This window comes from Panthera uncia, chromosome E3 (genome assembly GCF_023721935.1).
Source record: "Panthera uncia isolate 11264 chromosome E3, Puncia_PCG_1.0, whole genome shotgun sequence".
NCBI lineage: Eukaryota > Metazoa > Chordata > Mammalia > Carnivora > Felidae > Panthera > Panthera uncia.
In genome coordinates this window covers 3,337,664-3,358,892 of record NC_064815.1, presented here as the reverse complement: position 1 = coordinate 3,358,892, position 21,229 = coordinate 3,337,664, and the positions used below count along the sequence as shown (strand labels likewise).

Here is a 21,229-nt window from a genome sequence, read left to right as displayed (position 1 = left end):
GAGAGAGAGAGAGAGAGAGAGAGAGAGAGAGAGAGAGAGAGAGAGAGAATGAATGAGAATGAGAATGAGAATGAGAATGAGGGAGGAGGAGAGAGCGAGGGAGAGAGAATCCCAAGCAGGCTCTGGGCTGTCAGCAAAGAGCTCAATCTCATGAACCACGAGCTGAAATCAAGAGTTGGATGCTTAACCCACTGAGCCATCCAGGTGCCCTGAAATAAGAGAGGCCTAAACATAATTCCGTCTTTCCTTTTTTTTAAAGTAGGCTCCACCCTGGGCATGGGTTCCCACAGGCCTTAAACTCACAACCCTGAGATCAAGACCTGAGCTCAGATCAAGAGTCAGACATTCAACCGACTGAGCCACCCAGGTGCCCCTACTACTTTCCTGAGTTTGATATTTAAAATCAGAATCTTTAAGGAAATCTTGACAAAAATTTCATTGAGCCCATAAAATTGTTAGATGAATTTTCTATGCACAGAGTTACACCACTTTCTAAATTAAAAAAAAAAAAAATTAATGTTTATTTGAGAGAGACAGAGTGTGAGCAGGGGAGGGGCAAAGAGAGGGAGACACAGAATCCAAAGCAGGCTCCAGGCTTCAAGCTGTCAGCATAGAGCCCGATGTGGGGCTCAAACTCACAAACCGTGAGATCCTCACCAGAGCCAAAGTCAGATGCTTAACTGAATGAGCCACCCAGGCGCCCCTACACCACTTACTTATAGATGTTTTAAATTTGAGCTTTTGTATTTAGGTCTATGATCCATTTCAAATTATTTTTGTATATGGTGTAAGCTAAGAGTGGAGGTTCACTTTTCCCTTCTGGTTATTCCTGCAACAGTTGTTGAAAAGACTATCTTTTTTCCAACAAATTACCTTGGGAATTTTTGTTGAAAACCACTGGATCATGTGCATATTCTCTAACCTGTCCACCGATTTGTAGGTCTATCCTAAACACCACCACGTAAGTGCTGTCTTAATGACTATAACTTTATAAAAGTCTTTTTTTTTTAATGTTTATTTTTGAGAGAGGGAGAGAGACAGAGCGTGAGTGGGGGAGGGGCAGAGAGAGAGGGAGACACAGAATCTGAAGCAGGCTCCAGGCTCTGAGCTTTGAGCACAGTGCCCGACGCGAGGCTCAAACTCACAGACCTTGAGATCATGACCTGAGTTGAAGTCGGACACTTAACCGACTGTGCCACCTAAGTGCTCCCACTTTATAAAAGTCTTAAACTTAGGTAGTGCATGCCTTTCAACTTTGTTCTTCTAACACTGCTTTCATCTTGTAGATCTTTTGCATTTTATGTAAGTTTTCAATCAGCTTGTTACTATCTATAAAAAAAAAAAAAAAGGCCACCAGGATTTTGATTGAGACTCCACTAAACGTATAGAACAGTTTGGGTGAAGTGACATTAATAATGAATTTTCTGATTTGTAAACATGACGTAGCTCACCCTATATTTAGGTCTCCTTTAATTTCAGCAATTTCTTGTACTTTTAAAAACTAACAGATGAGTTTTTTAAGAGCAGCTTTAGGTTTATAGCAAAGTTAAGTGGAAGGTCCAGAGAGTTCCCATGTACTTATTGTCCCTAACCAACCTCTCGCCCACAACTTCCCCATCAAAATCCTATATCACGGTGGTATGCTTGTTACAGATGATGAACCTATACTGACACATCATTATCATTGTCAAAGTCCACACTCTACAATCGGGTTCACTCTTCGTGGTGAAAATTCCATGAGTTTTGACAAATGTAAAATGATATATATCCACCATTATAGAACCATAGACAATAGTGTCACTGCCCTACGAGTCCCTGTGCTTCACCTATTCTTTTCTCCTAACTCACTGGTGGCATTTGATCCTTTTAGTGTCTCCATAGTTTTGTCTCTTCTAGAATGTCATGTAGTTAGCATCACAGTATATACAGCCTTCTCAAATTGACTTTTTTCATTTAGCAATATGCATTTAAGTTTTTTCTGGATCTTTTCATAGTTGGAGAGCTCATTTCTTCTTGAGTATCGTGTAATATTCCATTGTCTTGAATGTATCGGTTTATTTATATAATGAAGGACATCTTGGTTGCTTCCAAGTTTTGGCAGTGACGAATAAAATTACATTTTATATGATTCTATTTTCTCTCCTTTCTTAGCCTATCAGTTATACTTCTTTTTTAGATGGTTCCCTTAGAGTCTATACGTTTACAACGAATCCAAGACTACTGGCAAATAACACTATGCTGCTTCACAAGTAGGGCAAGTACCTCCCAATAACAAAATATTCCTAATCTCTCCTGCCTTTTCCATGTATCATTGCTATCGTTCATTTCATTTAAACAAACACACACATACATAAATACACTGTTGCCATTGCTTCCAACAAACTCTTGTCAAATCACTTAATAAGATGAATAAAAGCTTGCACTCTACCTTTGCTTATTATGTCTCTGACAATCTTCTTTTCTTTCTGTAGATCTGCTTATCTGATTTATTTTCCTTCTCTGTAAAGAATTTTTAACATTTCTTGCAAGGCAGGTCTACAGGCAACAAGCACACTAAACTTTTGTTTGTCTGAGAAAGTTTGTATTTCTCCTTTGATTCTGAAGGAGAATGTCACAGAGTACAGAATTTTAAGTTGGTGGTTTTTTGTTCTCTCAACATTTCACTCCACCCTCTTCGTGCTTACATCATTTCTAAGGAGAAGTTGGAGGTAATTCTTATCTTTGCTCAACTATGGGTAAGGTGTTTTTTTCCTCTGGCTTTTTTCAAGATTTTATCTTTGATTTTCGGAATTTTAAAAATCGTATGCCCAAATGTAGGTTTTTTTGTTTTATTTTGTTTTGTTTTAATATTTATCCTGCTTGGTGTTTTCTGAGATTGCAGGTTCTGTGACTTGGTATCTAACATTAATTTGGTAGAAATTCTTCGTCGTGATTGCTTGAAATACTACTTTTACTCCTTCTATCAGCCTCCTCCCCTTTTCTATCCTTCTGGTGTTCCCATTTTGCTTATGTGCCTTCGTTTGTAGTTGTCCCAACTTCTTGGAGATTTCTGTTGTCTTTTTCTCTTTGCTTTTCTGTTTTCAAGCTTCTATTGTCATTCTCAAGCTCAGTGAAGCTTTCCTCAGCAATGTCTATTCTAATAAGCCAATCAAAGGCATTCTTGTTGCTCTTTGGATCTCAAGCACTTCTTCTTCATAAAGTTTCCGGTTCTCTGCTTACATTATCTACCTGTTCTTGCATTTTTTTCTACCCTTTTTTTTCATTAAAGCCCTTAGCAAAGTGGTAATTTTTCAAAATTCCTAGTCTGATAATTTGAACATTTCTGACTCTGCTTCTGATGCTTGTTTAAGTCCTTCAAATCGTGTTTCTTGCCTTTTAGTATGTCTTGTGATATTTTGTTGTTGTTGAAAGGGGGACATGATATACTGGGTGAAAGGAACTATGATAAAAAGGTCATTGGTAATGCATTAATAAGACGGGGTAGGGAGGGGAAGCTTCTACTGGTCCTGTGATTAGCTCTCAGCTTTTAAGTAAGCCTGTGCCCTTGGAGTGTGGACTTCACCAGTGCTTCTCAGTCCCCGACACCGTTCAGGCGGGACAGGATGGCTGGAGCAGGTGGAGTTGCGTATTTACTTCCTCCAGATGGAAGGCCAGAGGGAGCAGGAACTGGACATTTCCTTTCCCCCAGGTAGGTTAAGTTCTGGTAACAGTTTCTCTCTAGGACAGGCCTTGTTAAGAACACAGTGCTCTGGTGTACTTTAGAAGCTTCCTTTCACTACCCGCCTCTATAAGCACGAGGGGATTTTTCTCCAGTATTCACCGTGAGGCCCTGGCAAAGCCCCACCTGGAGTTGCTAACTCTTGATTTGTCTACACTGAGCCTCCAGCAATTACAGTTTAGGTTTTCCTACCCTGGGACTGGTTCCCACGGAGTCTTCTGCTCTCGTTCCTGGATGTCGTGATGACTATTTCTGCCTGTTGTCCTCTCCATTGGTGGGGGGGGGAGGGGGGGGGAACGTTGCTCTGTGACCTTACTTCTTCTCTAGTGGTTCTAAGAAGAGCTGTTGATTTTTCAATTTGTTCAGCTTTTTTACCTGTCGTTAGAATGGAGTGACGACTCCCTGCATGCTGCATCACAAACCTGATATCTACTTTGTAGTTTTGAAATTAGGTCTTACAGATATTTTAGTAATCTTAGCCCTATGTATATCATGTTCTTTGACATTATTGTAAATAGGATGGATTTTAAATTTGAAATTCCAACTATCTGTGGCCTGTATGCAGAAACACTGTATTAAACAGGACTTATATAACATATATACACACATATACATACACACACACACACCATGTAATATAGAGGAACAGTATACTATATACACGCATATATACCCTATATGGAAACACAGAAAAATACATTACCCACATATTTACAATATCCAGCACTCTGCATCTCTTTACCTTTGCATAGATCCACATTTCCATTTGGTTTTGTTTTCCTTCTGCCTACAGAACTTCCTTTAACATTTCTTGCAGTGCAGGTCTGCTGCTGATATATTCTCCATCCCCCTATATTCACCTTTTTTTAGTGGGAAAATGTCTGTTTCCCCCTACATGTCTGAAAGGTATTTTCACAGGAGTGTAAAAATTTTAATGGGTCATTTTTCTTTCAATGCTTTAGAGATGTCTTCATTCCAATGCTTTAGAAATGCCTTCTAGTTTGCATAGTGCACAGCAAGAAGTCTCCTTATCTTACTTTTTTTGTTCCTTTCTATGTAAGGAGTCTTTTCTTTCTGGCTGCTTTTAAGATCTTGTCACTGGGGCGCCTGGATGGCTCATTTGGTTGAGTGTCCAACTCTTGATTTCAGCTCAGGTCATGATCTTTCAGGTTCCTGGGATCCAGCCCTGTATAGGGCTCTGTGCTGACGGTGCGGAGCCTGCGTGGGATTCTCTGTCTCCCTCTCTCTGCCCCTCTCCCCGCCTGCATACACTCTCTTTCTCTCTCACACAATAAAGTGTATATGTTCCAAAGGTCTCTGATGCTCTGTTCATTTTTTTCTTTGTTAGTCTTTTACCTCCCCATGCTTTTGTTTGAACAGTTTCTAGTACTATTCCACTGTTTTTTAAATGAGTAATTATCTCTTCTGTTCTTAATCCTAATCAGTGTACTCTGCATTTACTGTGTTTTTCACCTCTAGAAGTTCAACTTGGGTGTTTTTGTTGTTGTTTTTTACATCCTCCATCTTCCTTTCTATCGTAGGACATGAACGCTATACAGGTTAATAGCTGTTTCATATTGTGGTTGTCCATCAAACATACTGTTTCCAGGTCTGTTTCTATCATTTCAGTTTTCTCCTTGCTATGAATTATATTTTTGGCTACTTTGCATCCCCGTTAAAGGTGCCAGACATTGTAAAATTTACACTGTTGAGTGATGGATGACCTTTCATTCTTTCAAAGAATGCTGGACTTGATTCCGGCATGCAGTTAAATACTCAGGATTAGTTTCATCCTTGGTGTCCTTTCAGTTTTTTGGGAGTAGGTCCACTGCAGTTTTGAGGATGAAGCCAGCCCCACTATAGCATGCCCACCTCAAGACTCTACCTGGTGTTCATACTTTAAGTTTCTTCATTGTAGCCAGAGGGAAAGCAAAATGTTCCTACCCTGTACAATACCCAAGAAATGTTTGGTCTTCTTCTTTTCAGTGGTTCTTTTCCCAGCCTCTTGAAGTTTCATCCTTTGCACGTAAAGATCTGTATTCAAACAATAACTCAAGAGGGTGCCTTTGCAAGTCATCAGACCTCTATCTTTACACAGTTTCTTTTCATCACTGTTCTGCCTCACAATTCTAGCCAACTCAGACTTCCAAGTCTCTGATCTAAATGTAGCAAGATCTCAGGTGTACCTGGGTGGCTCAGTAGGTTAAACATTGGGTTCTTGGTTTCAGCTCAGGTCACAATCTCACAATCTGTGACCTGAGCCCCATGTTGGGCTCTGTGCTGACAGCGTGGAACCTGCTTGGGATGCTTTCTCTCTCCCCCTCTGTCCCTCCCCTGCTCACTCTCTCTCTCTCAAAATAGACAATAAACATGTAAAAATAAATAAATAAATGTAGCAAGACCTGTAGGCTGTTTGGGCTCTTCCTGCCCCTGTCTTTCAACCTGCGAAATGCCTCTGGGCAGTAAGCTTGAACACTGTAGGGTACATTTCAGGTGCTTCCCTTTCCCCAGGGAACACAGTCTTATGCTCCCTGTTGAACATTTCTGAACACAATTCTTTTTCTTTTTTAGTTTGGTTTTCTGTTTGTTGACAATCAAAGAACAATTCCTGTAGTAATTAATACTTCATGGACAGAAGTGAACATTTCCTACATGCTCCCTTTAGTTTTGTGAAATCAACTGGTTTAAATGCACATTTTAAAGCAGATTTAATTCAATAATTTTTCCCCAAATTTATCAATAAGAGAGTCTAATAGCCATCATTTCTAAGTTCAGTAAATAAAAACAAATGTTTAGATCGAAATTTGATTAAGAACATTTTAATCTTCTATCCACTTTTGGTCTCTAACAAACCTGTTTTGTATGTATTTCTTTCTACTAGTAATAGTGATCATATGGTTGAAAGACTGATAACTATACTTATTTTGTTGCTTAACCATAAGCAATTCTTTTCAGATGTTCATTACACCAGAGTCAAAATCTCTTTATCAATCTCAAAATTCTTCATTTAACATTTGTAAAGTATTTCTAGTATTTTTTTTAAGTTTATTTATTTAGGTAATCTCTATCCCCATGTTGGGGCTTGAAAACTGTAAGTCACATGCCCCTCCAACTGAGCCACCTAGGCAACCCAAATACAGTACAGTGCTATTTTAGGAGTCTAAGAAACCAAGCAGAAGACTTTAAAAAGCAGAGTGGAATTTTTGGCTTTTTCACTGGGCTGGGGCGGTAAAGATTGCAATTTGAGACCCACTAAAGTGGAGGGACCTAGTGAATGCTCCAAGCTTTCAGCCAGGAATCCATGGAGGGCTAGGTTTTTTGTTTTGTTTTGTTTTTTTTAAGTTTCACATATGTTTGTTCCATACAAAACAAAACAAAACATAGTGTTATGTCTTAAGAGCCAGAGTGAATGAAAGGTAGAAGGAACCTTGCCACATTCACAACAAGCCTAAATTTATACCATTCTCTGAGGAGCTTAGGTGACCAGGCCCTACTCTGCCAGAGGACAGAATGAACCTTGTGTACAGTATATCATTCCAGAGCCTCACCAATTTTTCAGAAATTATCAAGTGTGCCAAAAAACAGAATCAAATGACCAGAAACTGACAGAACAGCAATAGCAACAGTTACACAGATGATGTGGATGCTGCAGTTTTAACACAAGGACATTAAAAAAACTATAATTAATACTTTTAAGAATAGTGAGGAAAGACAGAGATATAGTTAAAGCCAGATGGAACATTCATCAGAAAAGCAGAAACTATGGAAAAAAAAGACTACATTGAAACTAACAAGTCAATTCATATAAAGACACTATTAAGAAAGTGGAAGGGGCGCCTGGGTGGCTCAGTCGGTTAAGCGTCCGACTTCGGCTCAGGTCACGATCTCACAGTCTGAGAGTTCGAGCCCCGCGTCGGGCTCTGGGCTGACAGCTCAGAGCCTCGAGCCTGCTTCTGATTCTGTGTCTCCCTCTCTCTCTGCCCCTCCCCCATTCATGCTCTGTCTCTCTCTGTCTCAAAAATAAATAAAAACGTTAAAAAAAAAAAAAAGAAAGAAAGTGGAAGGACTTGGGACTAGAAAAAGGTATTCATTGTAAACATATCTGACAAAAAATGTAAGACAGGCAACTCAAAGGGAAAACATGCAAAAGTCTTAGAGACACTTCATAAAAGGTATTAGAATGGCTCACAACCATAACTTGTACTTCACTACATTATTAGAAGGAAATACAAATTCACAACCAATACGTGGTGTTATCAACATACCAGTGTGGCGAAGCAAAAAAGAGAATATCAAGTGATGGCAAGGATATGGGAGAACAACCACCTCATTATCCTTTCTAATGGAAATACAGCTTTGGTATGCTTTCCCTGGTAATGTGTTTGGTAATATCTATTAAACCTGAAAGTACATATATACTCTAGGACCTACCAATTCCATTTCCAGGCAACAGAAATGTGTGTACGTACATTCACCAAAACACATGTAAAGGAATGTTCATAACAGCACTACTCATAATTTCCCCAATCTGCAAACAAACCAGGTGCCCACGAATAAGTAAACTGAGGTATATTCATATGATGAACATTATACAGAAAAGAGAATGAACACATCATTGCTGCTCAGTGGAGCATGGATGAGCCTCACGATATATAATGTTGGACAAAAGAGGCAAGACACCAATGTGTTCCCTGAGTCTGACTCCATTTCTATAAAGGTGAAAACCAACCAAAAACTTAGGTTAAAAGTTCAGATAGTGTTACTTAGGTCGCTCTGGTAGGAGTAGGATTGGTGATTAGGAGTGAGGCATGAGGCAGAATGGATGGCACTGGTTTGACCCAAGAGATAGTTACAAAATGTTTTTATTTTCTAAGCTATACATTTGCCACACTATACATTTATCTTTTGTAGTTTTCAGTGGGCATTATGTCAATTAACTTAATTTTTAAAAATTATTTATATAAATGTGTGTGTATATATATGCATGTAGAAAAGTGTGTCTGTTTGTGTGTGTATATAAACTGTTAATACTTACCCTGAGAAGCTAATCTGTGTATCTGCACACTGAAGATTGGAATCCCATGACCATTCAGACATGTGACTTTTATAAAACTGTTCTACTGATTGACACCAGTGATGGCTGGTTTTTTTTTTTTTTTTAATGTTTGTTTGTTTGTTTGTTTGTTTGTTTTTGAGAGAGAGCACAAGTGGGAGAGGAGCACAGAGAGAGGGAGAGAGGGAATCCAAGCGGGCTCCAGCTGAAGAGAGGATTAATAAACTGGAAAATAGGTCAATAGGAAATATCCAGCCTGAAGCCTGGAGAACAGAAGACATGGCGGCTACAGAGAAGCAAGTAATTGAAATACCGGAGGGGAGAAGAGATGGAATGGTGCCGAAGGAATATCTGAAGAGACAATGGCCAAGATTTTTCCAAAGATAGTGGAAGACATAAAACCAGATTCATGAAAACGGTGAGTCCCAATCGAGATAAATTAAAAACCAAACACTAAACCCAAGCCCCCACAACTAGCATCATAGTGCACTAATGAAAACCAAAGGTAAGTAGGATATCTTAAAAGCAGAAATACAGACACAATCTTTGAAGAAACAACAATCAGACTGAAGCTAACTTTTCAACAGAGATGGTAGAATTCAGAGGTAAAGACATCTTGAAAGTTCTGAAAGCAAATAACTACCTACAAGTCAATACCTATGTTAAAATAGTCTTTAAAAATATAGACAAAATGAGGGCACCCAGGTGGCTCAGTCAGATAAGCATCTGATTTCTGCTCAGTTAAGCATCTGACTTCTGCTCAGGTCTTGATCTCATAATTTATGAGTTCGAGCCCCACATCGGGCTCTGCGCTATGTGGAGTCTGCTTGGGATTCTCTCTCTTTCTCCCTCTCTGCTCCTCCCCCACTTGCGCTCTGTCTGTCTCTCTCTCAAATAAATAAACTTAAAAAAAAAAAAAGACAGAATGGTATTGTTTCCAAACCAAAAAAACCTGACAAAATTTATCTTGAGCAAAACTAAAAAAAGAAATAACAAAGAACAAAGTTCTTCAGGCAGACGGAAAATTACCGCAGATCGAAAGACAGAAATACAGGAAGAAATGAAGAGCAACAGGAGTGGTAAATATGTGGGTAACTCTGAGTAATGACTGTAACAAAGCAGTGATACCAGGCGCCTGGGTGGCTCAGTTGGTGAAGCATCCGACTTCCGCTCAGGGCATGATCTCACAGTCCATGAGTTCGAGCCCCATGTCGGGCTCTGTGCTGACAGCTCAGAGCCTGGAGCCTGCTTGAGATTCTGTGTCTCCCTCTCTCTCTGCCCCTCCCCTGCTCATGGTCTGCCTCTCTCTGTCTCAAAAATAAAAACATTAAAAAGAAACAACAGTGATACTGTCTTGTGAGATTTAAAATACAGAGGACTTTGAACAACAAGGGTTTGAACTGTGCATGTCCACTTACAGGTGGAAATTTTTTCGATCAATAAAGTACAGTACCCCAAGTGTATTTTCTCTTATGATTTTTAATATTTTTTCTCTAGATGGCAGTACTGTAAAAATACAGTATAATATATAGTACATACAAAATGTTTAATTGTTTATTTTAAGTAAGGCTTCCAGTTAACAGTAGGCTATTAGTAGTTAACATTTTTGGGGAGTCAAAAGTTATGTGTGAAGTTTTGTGCGTGGGGTCGATGCTGCATTATTCGAGTGTCGACTGTAATGTAAAATGAAAATGTGTGAAAACACAAAAGATGGAGTGAGAGCAGTAAATGGAGTTACAGGGTTCTAAGGTCAAGCACTGCCTACAAAATGGCAGAGGTAGCAAATCATATGAGATTCTGATTACTAGAGTCAAGGATCCAAATCTGATCTTTAGGGCAATTTCTAAAAGAACAATGAAGATGTGTAATTAACAAGGTAATGGGGAAAGAGGAAAACAAGATTGATTCAAAAGGCTAAAACAGCGACCAACACACAGACATAGACAAGGGAGAAGGAGCATAAAACAGATGGAATGAAAGAGAACAGAAGAAAGACTGTAGTTCTGAACCCACGTATTTCAGTAAGATTACATTAAACATAAATCTAGATTTTCTAATAAATAGGCAACTATTTTCAAATTGGGTTAAACCACATGTTTAATTTAATAATTAAAAAGCTAGCACCCATGTAACCACCGCTCAGGTAAATATATTTTATATGATCAGCATTTCAGAAACCCACGTGCCTCTATCCTGTATTATAAATCTCCATAAATAGCATTTGTAGTGCTAATTTCTTTGTTTTATTCTTTAGATTCACCATCTAGCCTTGAATTCCTACATAATGTACTTCTATTTTTCTGGCTATTTTTGACATTCATTTGAACAGAATCGAACTATTCAATGTTTTTACGGGAGTAACTCAGTTGCATGTGACTGCAGTTCCTCCCTTTCCACTAACGTACAGAATTCCACTGTGCGGATTTCCTGTAATTTATTCACTTCAAGTGTAGATGGGCTTTTTTTCCTTCTCGTTTTTGACTAGTATGGAAAATGCTAATAAATGTTCCTCTGCATATATCCTATTGCACATTTAAAGGGCATGTTTCAAAGGATAGGAACGTGAGGTCAAATGATGGTCAGATCTTCAATATTCCTAGATAATGCCAAATTTTTTCTAAAGCATTATACCAATTTGCTCTTCTAACAACAAAATTTTAAACAGAGTCAGTTCCCTTTATTTCAAAGCCTCTCCAATACATCTGGTGTTGTTGGATTTTTCAACGTTTTACTTTTCCTTACCTGATATGAAATGACAGCTCATTGTGGCTTTAATTTGCATTTCCCTGATTACTAATGAAAATGAGCACCTTTTCATATGTTTATTGGTCATTTGGAATTCCTCTTTTGTGAAATACACATACAAGTCTTTTGCCCATTTTCCTTTTGTATTATCTGGCTCTTACTCACTGAAACTCTTTTATATATATACTCTGGGTACTAGTCCTCAATAGGTTCTATGTGCTGCATATGTCTTCTTCACCTTGATGGCTTGTCTTCTCACTAAAATTATAGTGCCTTGAGAGAAGAAGTTTCGAATTTGAATGTGGTAAATTAAAAAAAAAAAGATTTAATGTGATCAATTTTTTCGCTTATTGCAAAGGTATTTGTGTCTTAAGAAATCTTTCCTTATCTGAAGTTCATGGAGACATTCTATATTACCTTCTAAAAGCTTTATAATTCTCCTTTCGTTATTTAGTTCCTAATCCACATGAGATTGATTTTTATGTATAGTCTGATATAGGGATCCAATTTCTTTCATATTTCCCTCAACAAGAGTAGCAAAGTAACTGCAGTATTTACTAAGTCCCTCATGTCCCAGATGATGTGCCATACGTTCTCCATCACTGATCATATATATATATATATATATATACATATACACACATACATGTATATATATATATATATATATGCATAGGTTTAAGGATTCTCCATTTGTCTATCACTCGTATCACATTATCCTCATTACTCCAGTTTAGTAGTGTCCTGACATCTGATGGCAAACTCCTTCCTTTGTGTTTCTCTAGTTGATGGACATCTTGGGTTTCTTAATCTACTGCATTTATGCACACATTTTAGAAATCAAATCATCTTGTCAAGTTCCACAAAATTACACACTGGGGAACTGATTGGAATTGCACTCCATAAATTAATTTCAACAAAAGTGAGAACATTCTATAAATACTGCATTGGGCAACCCATAAACATAGTACATTTCTCCACTGAATTTTTCTTAAAATCTCTGGAAGTTTTGTTCATTTTCTTCAGTTATTACATGTCTTATTGAATGTATTCCTAGCTTAGCTAATGGCTGTATTTGGTGCTACTGTATTGGTGTGGTATCTTTAAAAAATATCTTATAATTCCCTAATTGTTTGTATCAGGTATACAGGAATATAACTGATTTCTTACACATTTGAGATTGGCAATGTTGCTAACCTCTTAGTAATCCTAATAATGTATCTGTAAGTTATGTTGCATTTCCTACATTATAATCCTACACTAATCATCCAAGGATAGCAATAATATTTCTTCCTTCTTTTTAAACCCTCTATATTTTGACTTCTTTTTCTTCCTTTAGCCAAGAGATCCAGTAGAAGGTTAAAGTGATGACCGCAGGCATCCTTCTATTTTATATCTTAAAGGAAATACTTCCAATATTTCACCATCAGATCTGTTTTAGGGTTTTTGTAGATATTCTTTATCAGATTAAGGATGTTACCTCCCTATTCCAAGTTTGCCAGGAATTTGGTTTTTAATCATCAACAGGTATTTTGTCAAATCCGACCTCTATTGTGAGTTAACAATGATTCTTGTCCTGGCAAATTACATTCGCTGATTTTTTTTATTGTTGAACCAACCTGGCAGCATTGCTGTGACAAACTCAACTTTTATAGATTATTGGACTCGGCTTACTAGTGTCTTGTTTAGGATACCTGTGTCTGTTTTGTGGGTAAAAGTGGACTGTAGGTTTCCATTTCTGTAAAATGTTAAAATTGACTTTGTCTCAGAATTGTGCTAGATTGTAGTATCTAGTCTCATAAAATGAACTCAAGTATTTCCTCTTTTTTTATTCTTTGGAAGAGTTTAACACCGGTGTTGTTTCTTTCTTGGGTGTTTTTAAAACTCACCACTGAATCCATCCATCCAGGTCAAGTTATACACACTTGTTAGCATGGTTGCCTGGGACAAGTTCCATAAATGGCAGATTCTTCATGACAGAGCATAAGGTAGATTGTTCTTATCAGATAAAGCCACTGACAAATTTGCCATATTGGTCTACAAAATGCTATTTTCATGGGGTCTTCACTTTTCAACTTCTATCACTAGCATTTTATTTTTCTTTTTAGTCACTTGATGAGTTTCAGCACACACATTAAGAGGTAGTAACAACAGGGACGCCCGGGTGGCTCAGTCGATTAAGCGGCCGATGTCGGCTCAGGTCATGATCTGGCAGTTTCGTGGGTTCTAGCCCCGTGTGCGGCTCTGTGCACTGACTGTGCAGAGCCTGCTTAGGATCCTCTCTCATGCTCTCTCTCTCTCTGCCCCTACCCTGCTCACACTCTCTCTCTCAAAATAATTTTTAAAAAATTGAAAAGAAAAAAAGAAGTGGTAACAACAAAGACTCGATGAAATGGGACTCCTGCCTTCATAAACTAAATAAATGCTTTCTTCATAGCAGCTTCCTGGCTCAAAACTAAAATGAATATTAGGAATATTAGGAATGTTAGGGTTTCTTCCGAGGAGTCAAAACTGCATGTAAATTCCCAAGTACCAAGAATCTACTGCAAATGGTGTAGATTTGGGATGCTTCTCCTTCTTTTGCTGCCTCCTTGGGTATGCGCAGTTATCTGGAGAAAGGGTGTTGTTCTTCAAATAATGGCCATCCTTTATTTATTTTTGGTTACATATTTTTCTCTTTTTAAAAGCTGGAGTATAATTTAACATATAAAAGTAAAATCTGAGGACATTTTAAGGAGTTTATGTTAAGAATAAATAAATAATATTATAAAGCTCCAAAACTGTTCAAAATCACCAAAGAAAAGAAGTCACTAAAATGCCCCTCCCCCCATCATCTATCTAGGCTGGAATCAGTAATCGTGTTTCTTTGTTAAACCTAATGATTTCTTCCCTACCAGCCCCAAATCTTTTAGACTAGATCAGGGGTTCCAGGTCTTGGATGCTTTTTTTTTTTTTTTTTTTAAGTTTATTCATTTTTGAGAGAGAGAGACAGAGCATGAGCAGGGCAGAGAGAGAGAGAGAGAGAGAGAGAGAGACAGAGACAGAGACAGAGAGAGACACGGAATCCAAAGCAGGATCCAGGCTCTGAGCTGTCAGTACAGAGCCCAATGCGGGGCTCGAACTCACGAACTGTGAGATCATGACCTGAGCTGAAGTCGGATGCTTAACTGACTGAGCCACCCAGGCTCCCCTTGGATGCTTTTTTTAGACAAGGAAGTTAGTCTGTTCACTCTAATTTGAAGTTGCCATGACACTGCTTTCAACCTCTAAGAAACTAATAATTTCAGGCACTTCTTCTCCACTCTTACTTTCCTAGCCTCAGTCTTCTCTGTAATTTTTGTAAGCCACTGTTTCACAGGACCTTGACTTTTCCGTGTGTAGAACAAAAACCACAGGAGTGATCAAGTGACCACTCTGGTCCCCATACCAAAGCTGGAACACAGCATAAGGGAAAACCCAATCCCCTAGTCAATTCTAAACTTGACTTAGTACTGTTTTTCTTTTTAAGTAAACCCTACTCCCAATGTGGAGCTTGAACCCACTACCCAGCGATCAAAAGTCACATGTTCTACCGACTGAGCCATTCAGGTGCCCATATTTAGTAAAAACCACCATGTAAAACAACGATAAAAGCCCTGGATAACCGATTCCACTCCTTCACAACAGACAAGAATGAATGTGAACATTTAAGCTGTTTTACGCTTGAGAAACATAGGTTTACGAGCATCTACTTAGTTAAGTATGCATTTTTATAGAAATGCCTACCTTTCAGAAACAGCATCATGTTTCCTTGATAAATTAATCTTTTCACTCGCATTTTGTGAAGGGTTAGCAGATTCAGAGTTCACCGAAGTCTTTCTTTTATCTGGACTACTGACTGACTCTGGGCTCTTATCCAAATTCGTCTCTGAATTTGTAACCTGTTAATTGGGTGAGGGGAAAGCACTGAAAGGGAGTGGAGTGTTACCACTTGTATTCTTCCACACACAACTACTAGTTAAACTTTCACCTGGAAAATGTTCTCAAGATATTCCCGAATACATATGGCAAAACATACGTTAAGTTATATGTATTTCGATGGCTAATGACAATCATTGCAGTTTCTCTGCCAAAATGAATTTTAAAAATACTTCTAGGAAATAAAAATGATAGTAACAAATGAACTTGTTAGCTTGCATGGAAAAGAAAAATAAATACCTAAGTACTTATACAACGTTTTATTCCTATCAGACTATATTATAGGAACTCAGAAACATTAAACTTTAATAAGCAAATTTTTACTTTCATTATACTTCTAATAATAAGTGAAAACCAGAAGTAAATCAAATTTCCAACTTGTTCTTCCAGTTGGTGAGTTTTGTTTAAAACTTGGAAGCTGAAGTACTTAGTACATGCTTTGGTTGAGAACTTACAGTATTTTTTTTTTTTAAGTTTATTTATTTTGAGGGTGGGGGAGAGAGAGGGACAGAGAGAGAGAGAGAGAACTTGCTGACAGCGTAGAGTTTGATGTGGGGCTCGAACTCACAAGCCGTGGTGAGATCATGACCTGAGCTGGAGTTGGACACTTAAGTCAACTGAGCTACCCAGGTGCCCTGAGAACTTGCAGTACTTAAAATATCTGTGTTAGTTGGGGCCCCTGGATGGGTCAATGGGTTAAGCGTCAGACTCCTGATTTTGGCTCAGGGCATGATCTCACGGTTTTGTGGGTTCAAGCCCCATGTCAGCCTCTGTGCTGACAGCTCAGGGCCTGGAGCCTGCTTCGGGTTCTGTGTCTCCCTCTCTCTCTGCCCCTTCCCTGCTCATGCTCTATCTCTCTCTCTCTCAAAAAGAAATAAACATAAAAAAAATATTAAAAAAAAAAAGGGACAAGAAAATTTTGTCAATCATTTGTCAACACATTCAACAACTTAGATAAAATGGTCACATTCCTTGTGAAGGTAACTTACAAAACGACACGAGATCAAAGAGAAAAATGTGAATTTCCCCGTACCTATTAAAGAGTTGCATTTCGAGAAAAAGTCTCCCTATAAAAAAGGCTCTCGCCCAGAGAGTCTTCAGAGATGGATTCTATCAAACATTTAAGGCAGTAACAAAAACTTTACCACAAACTTCCAGGAAACAGGGGTAGGAATGCTTCCCAATTCATATACTGAGGCTAGCTACCATAAATACGATACCAAAGAATATAAAGACACTACAAGAAAAAAACTCAGTGAACGTACATTGAAGATTAGATTCAAATTTTATATAAAAAATATAAACAGATGCCAAACTCCAATGATACCCTTGCTGAAATATTTTGGAAATATATTCTGCTACAAAACAGGTTAGTATTTAGGAATGCACCAAATATAAAGATGGCTTAGGAGATGAACGGATTGACAGATATATGACAAAAATTAACACATAAAAATAGTAAAGGTAGAATTTAGATGCTGTGTATACAAGTGTTCACTGTTAAATTTTTTCAACTTTGCTGTAGTGTGTGTTTTAAATTCTTTATCATGATAAAATGGCGGGGATGGGAGCAGTCTAGGTAATCACAAATCACCTCTCTACTCACTTTATTTTACTTTATTTTTTACCTCTCCACTCACTTGATGAAAGAAATAGAAGTGGCATTTGGAGGATACTCTGCAGACTATCTTCTCCAGAGACAGCATCGTAGGAACATTCCAAAAACAAATGTATTGTCTTTAAAGCCGACATTTCCTTTCTTAAAATCCAACTACCTGTAATGTGGGTCAGTGAGGTAATTAAAACTCCTATATGTTTATACCAACCTTACAGGCTGTGTTATTGGTTAATACATTTGGTTCCAAGCAATTCTTTTGAGTTTGCAATACTGTTTTAATGCGTCTTTGAAGTTTGGATATTTTCGCCTAGAAGAAAAAGAGGAAAACAAATATGAAACCAGAGTACTAAATAATATATAGAGATGAAGGGAAAACTATGTATTTGCCAAAGTGGTCTTCTAACACTTAGGTAGCCACCCAAGTAAATGAGAAATTCTTATATAAGCAAAGATTTAAATCATGTTTGATGCTGATATACCATTTAAGAATGGAAGATAAAAACCCAAACTTCTAACTGAGCCACAGTAACACTCATGTTGGTACAAACACCAATCAGCAAGTAACCTTAGAAAAGTAGAACCAAACAAACCCCCCGAGACAGTTTGAAACAGGCTGTAGGAGCTCTAATACAGAATATGTTTTGAATTAAAAAAAACACAACTGCCTATGTATTAGGTCAATCGACACAGAATTACTGACAACAGAATAGCACAGAATAATATTCCTAAAAGTATCTCACAAGGGCCAATATTGCTAATAGATTCTATCGCCTCTGGTATAGTACATAATGCTTGTGGTCAAGGATCAGACTTGGGTCTGCTTTATTGTTTCCATTTCCTAACAGGTAAAATATCACTATATTCCACTTCCAAATTAAGTCAGATGAAATTAGAAACTTACGAAGAGTTCATCAGCTACTGCTTCATGTTTATTCCTGCACTGTGTCCTCCCAATGCGTTCAGTCAGTTCTTTCAGTTTGTTATCAAATAGTTTGTAATTTACACTATAGATCTCCTGTTGAATCAAATGTTTGACCTAGAATTAAAAAAAAAAAACCCAAACACCCCATGTTTCAAGTTGAAAAACAATTTTATTTTCTACCCCTTCAAAACATCTTTGCTCTTTTTTGGATTTACTGTAACCAATAAAATATACTTTTTTTTTCATATTTTTATGTTTCTATGTATATGACTGTATGAGTAAGTTTTATAGAAGTTTGAATATCAAATTCAGCAAGACACACCATCTATGGAGATGTTAGAAAAAATTAAATGTCGTCTCCCAGTGCTAATTTTAGTTTCCTGTAGTTTCAGCTGAATTCCATAATATATATTAAAGGAAAGGTAAAAGCCTATATCCCATTTATATATATATTTTTTAACGTTTATTCATTTTTGAGAGACAGAGCAAGAGAGCATGAGCAGGGGAGGGGCGAGAGAGAGGGAGACACAGAATCCCAAGCGGGTTCCAGGCTCCAAGCAGTCAGCCCAGAGCCTGACGCGGGGCTCGAACCCGCGAACTGTGAGATTGTGACCTGAGCCGAAGTCGGACGCTTAACCGACTGAGCCACCCAGGCGCCCCCATTTATATTTTTTAATAAGCATAACTGAAACCTGTATTCCATAAAAAGGATCTCTACCTATCTGAAAACCAGAGCCCAATGAACATGGTTGGTTGGTCTGTAGTAAATCTGAAGCAAATTATGGAAGTCTGAGCCTTGGCCCAGTCATTAACAAGCTACATGACCTTTGGGAAGTCACAATATCTCTCGGCTTCATTTTCTTTGTCCACATAGGGGTAGATAATACAATGCTGAACAAATGATCCTCATAGGATTTTTATAATACGAAAGGTTAATATGTGAAAGAGCTCCATAAAATAGAAAATAGTGAATTGGCATAAAGGAAATAAATATGCAACATAATCCACTTGCATAGGTTTTTTTTAGGGGGTGACTTTCCTACTGTTAAAACTGAAAGAGGCCAGAACAATTAGGTAGTGACTAATGCCGTTTGGCATAAAACACGCTATCCTAACAGTCTGTAGTAGCTATCACACGAAACATTAATGCATTTCATTGTCTGGCTGTTTTTTAGAAAACAGACTGGCCTATTTTCAGGGAGTATAATTAATCTCAATGCCCACGGCTATGAAAAGCTCTGTTGAGCCATATATTCAGAAACATCCACTGTACCTTTTTGAACCTGTAACCTCCTGTAAGCCACTTTCCTAACACAGTAAGTAGTCTCTCTTAATAACAAAACCTATCATGATAGACTTAAGATATTTATTGGTAATATTTGTATTTTTCCCCATAAATTCTTGTTTCTTGGTGTCTGAAATTGGAACACAAAGCTTCTATGTTAACTCTTTTATACTGGTATCACCTGGATGATTTCTCATATTCAGCAATTTTATTTGATTATTCCTAAGGTTTTTCCTTCACATTTCCAACTGTTCTTACTCTTCAACATTATCATCTACTTGATTTTTTCTGTAATGCTTAACATTTCTTCAGTGGTTTTCTCAATATTAGGCACGACTGTCATTTTCACTTTCAAACTTTTAAGTATTTGATTAAACTAGTAAGTGCTCAAAGTAAGTATATTATATAAATAAGTGCTCAGAAAAACATACTATTTTTTACTGTCGGGTGTTACCTGTTACCCACGTGTGGTTTTTATGGGTTACTGCATACTTGCCAGTTCAATGGCTGGGGTCAATATGTAAAGCTCATACTGAGATGAATCTTGGAGAAACTATCTAAATGTTTTGAATATGGAAACAGCGTTTTGCTAACAAGTGGAGGTCACAGTATTTGCGAACCTTCCCTGGTGACGAAGAACCATTATGGGACATTTGTTAACATCACAGATTCCTAAGCCCTACCCTGAATTCACCAACCAGAACTTCCTGGAAAAAGGCCTGGAAAGCTGTATAATTAACAGGCACCACGAGTAATTCTCAGGTAAGTGTGAGAAAAAAGGAGCCTCAAACAACAGTCTTCAACTATTAGTGAGCCCAGTAAAAACCACAATTTAACCAAGCAAGTATTCCTGGTGATTCAGATGGAGGCCTACTCTTAAAACTTGGTTATTTAAAAGGACTAACTGCCCACCTACGGGTGATTACTCTTGGTTAGAGGGGACATTTGTTCTCGTTTAGTGGTGATGTTCCTGAAGAACAAGGAAGATGTAATAACTTCGACCAAATACCTCATAAATGTCTTGTGCTGATGGTAATGTGTCCAAAAGTATGGTATCAGATGCAAATCCTAGGTACAATTTGCAGATGGCAGTCAAAGTAGCCTAGAGCTTGGAGAAAGACTGGCAATTATGCATTTCCAATCTGCCCCAACTTCCTAGGATGAGGAACTCCACTTATCTATGGGTAGATGAATAACTTGGACTTTAGAAGAAAAATCCCTCCACTTCAATAATTTAATTGAAATCAGTGAGGCCAAGATCCTTACAGAATCTCGAGAGAGAAGAGTCAACAGCTCTGGGACTCTCTCAGGGAAGAACGATGTCAGAATGGTAGGACCTATTCTGGGAATCAAACAAGAAAAATAAATAGGTATGGTTTAGAGAGTTAACTGTTTGAACAGGAATTAAAATATCAAGGGATGGAAAGCTAGCTGTTTAGAGATAGGTAAAAAGATAGTAATTAGTTGAAACCCAAGATATTTCCGAAGAATGTGCAAGAAAACTTTTGGCGGGGGGGGCTGACAAAACAAAACAGACTGCATTCCTTAAACCTCACTTGGAAGGACCATTTTCTGTGTCAACTCAGACCAAGTATTTTGTGAGACAGATAACAATAATGAATGAAAATTGTAATCTTCCCCTGCCAGTGAAACCAAAATGATACAAAGATTAAATTTTGTCTTTATATGTCCCTATCAGAACTTATTTCTAGGGGCACCTGGGTGGCTCAGTCAGTTGAGTGTCCGACTTCGGCTGAGGTCACGTTCTCACACCTCTTGAGTTCGAACCCCGTGTCAGGCTCTGTGCTGACAGCTTAGGGTCTGGAGCCTGCTTGGGATTCTGTGTCTGCCTCTCTCTCTGCCCCTCCTACACTCTCTCTCAAAAACAAAAACAAAAACAAAAAAAACCCATTAAAAAAAAAAAAAGAACT

General features: G+C 38.0%; 1 protein-coding gene across 5 annotated transcripts in view; it reads right to left on the bottom strand.

Moving 5' to 3' along the window:
* ATF7IP2 (activating transcription factor 7 interacting protein 2) overlaps positions 1-21,229 on the bottom strand; it is a 59,653-nt gene that overhangs the window by 21,586 nt on the left and 16,838 nt on the right. For 4 of the 5 annotated variants that reach the window (XM_049638225.1, XM_049638228.1, XM_049638229.1 and 1 more), the window contains exons 5-7: positions 17,993-18,127; positions 17,300-17,398; positions 15,282-15,436 (exon numbers count right to left, since the gene is read on the bottom strand). In XM_049638225.1, the coding sequence (XP_049494182.1) occupies positions 15,282-15,436; positions 17,300-17,398; positions 17,993-18,127 (389 nt within the window). The remainder of the gene's footprint in view (positions 1-15,281; positions 15,437-17,299; positions 17,399-17,992; positions 18,128-21,229) is intronic. The other variant, XM_049638227.1, reaches the window with a different exon arrangement.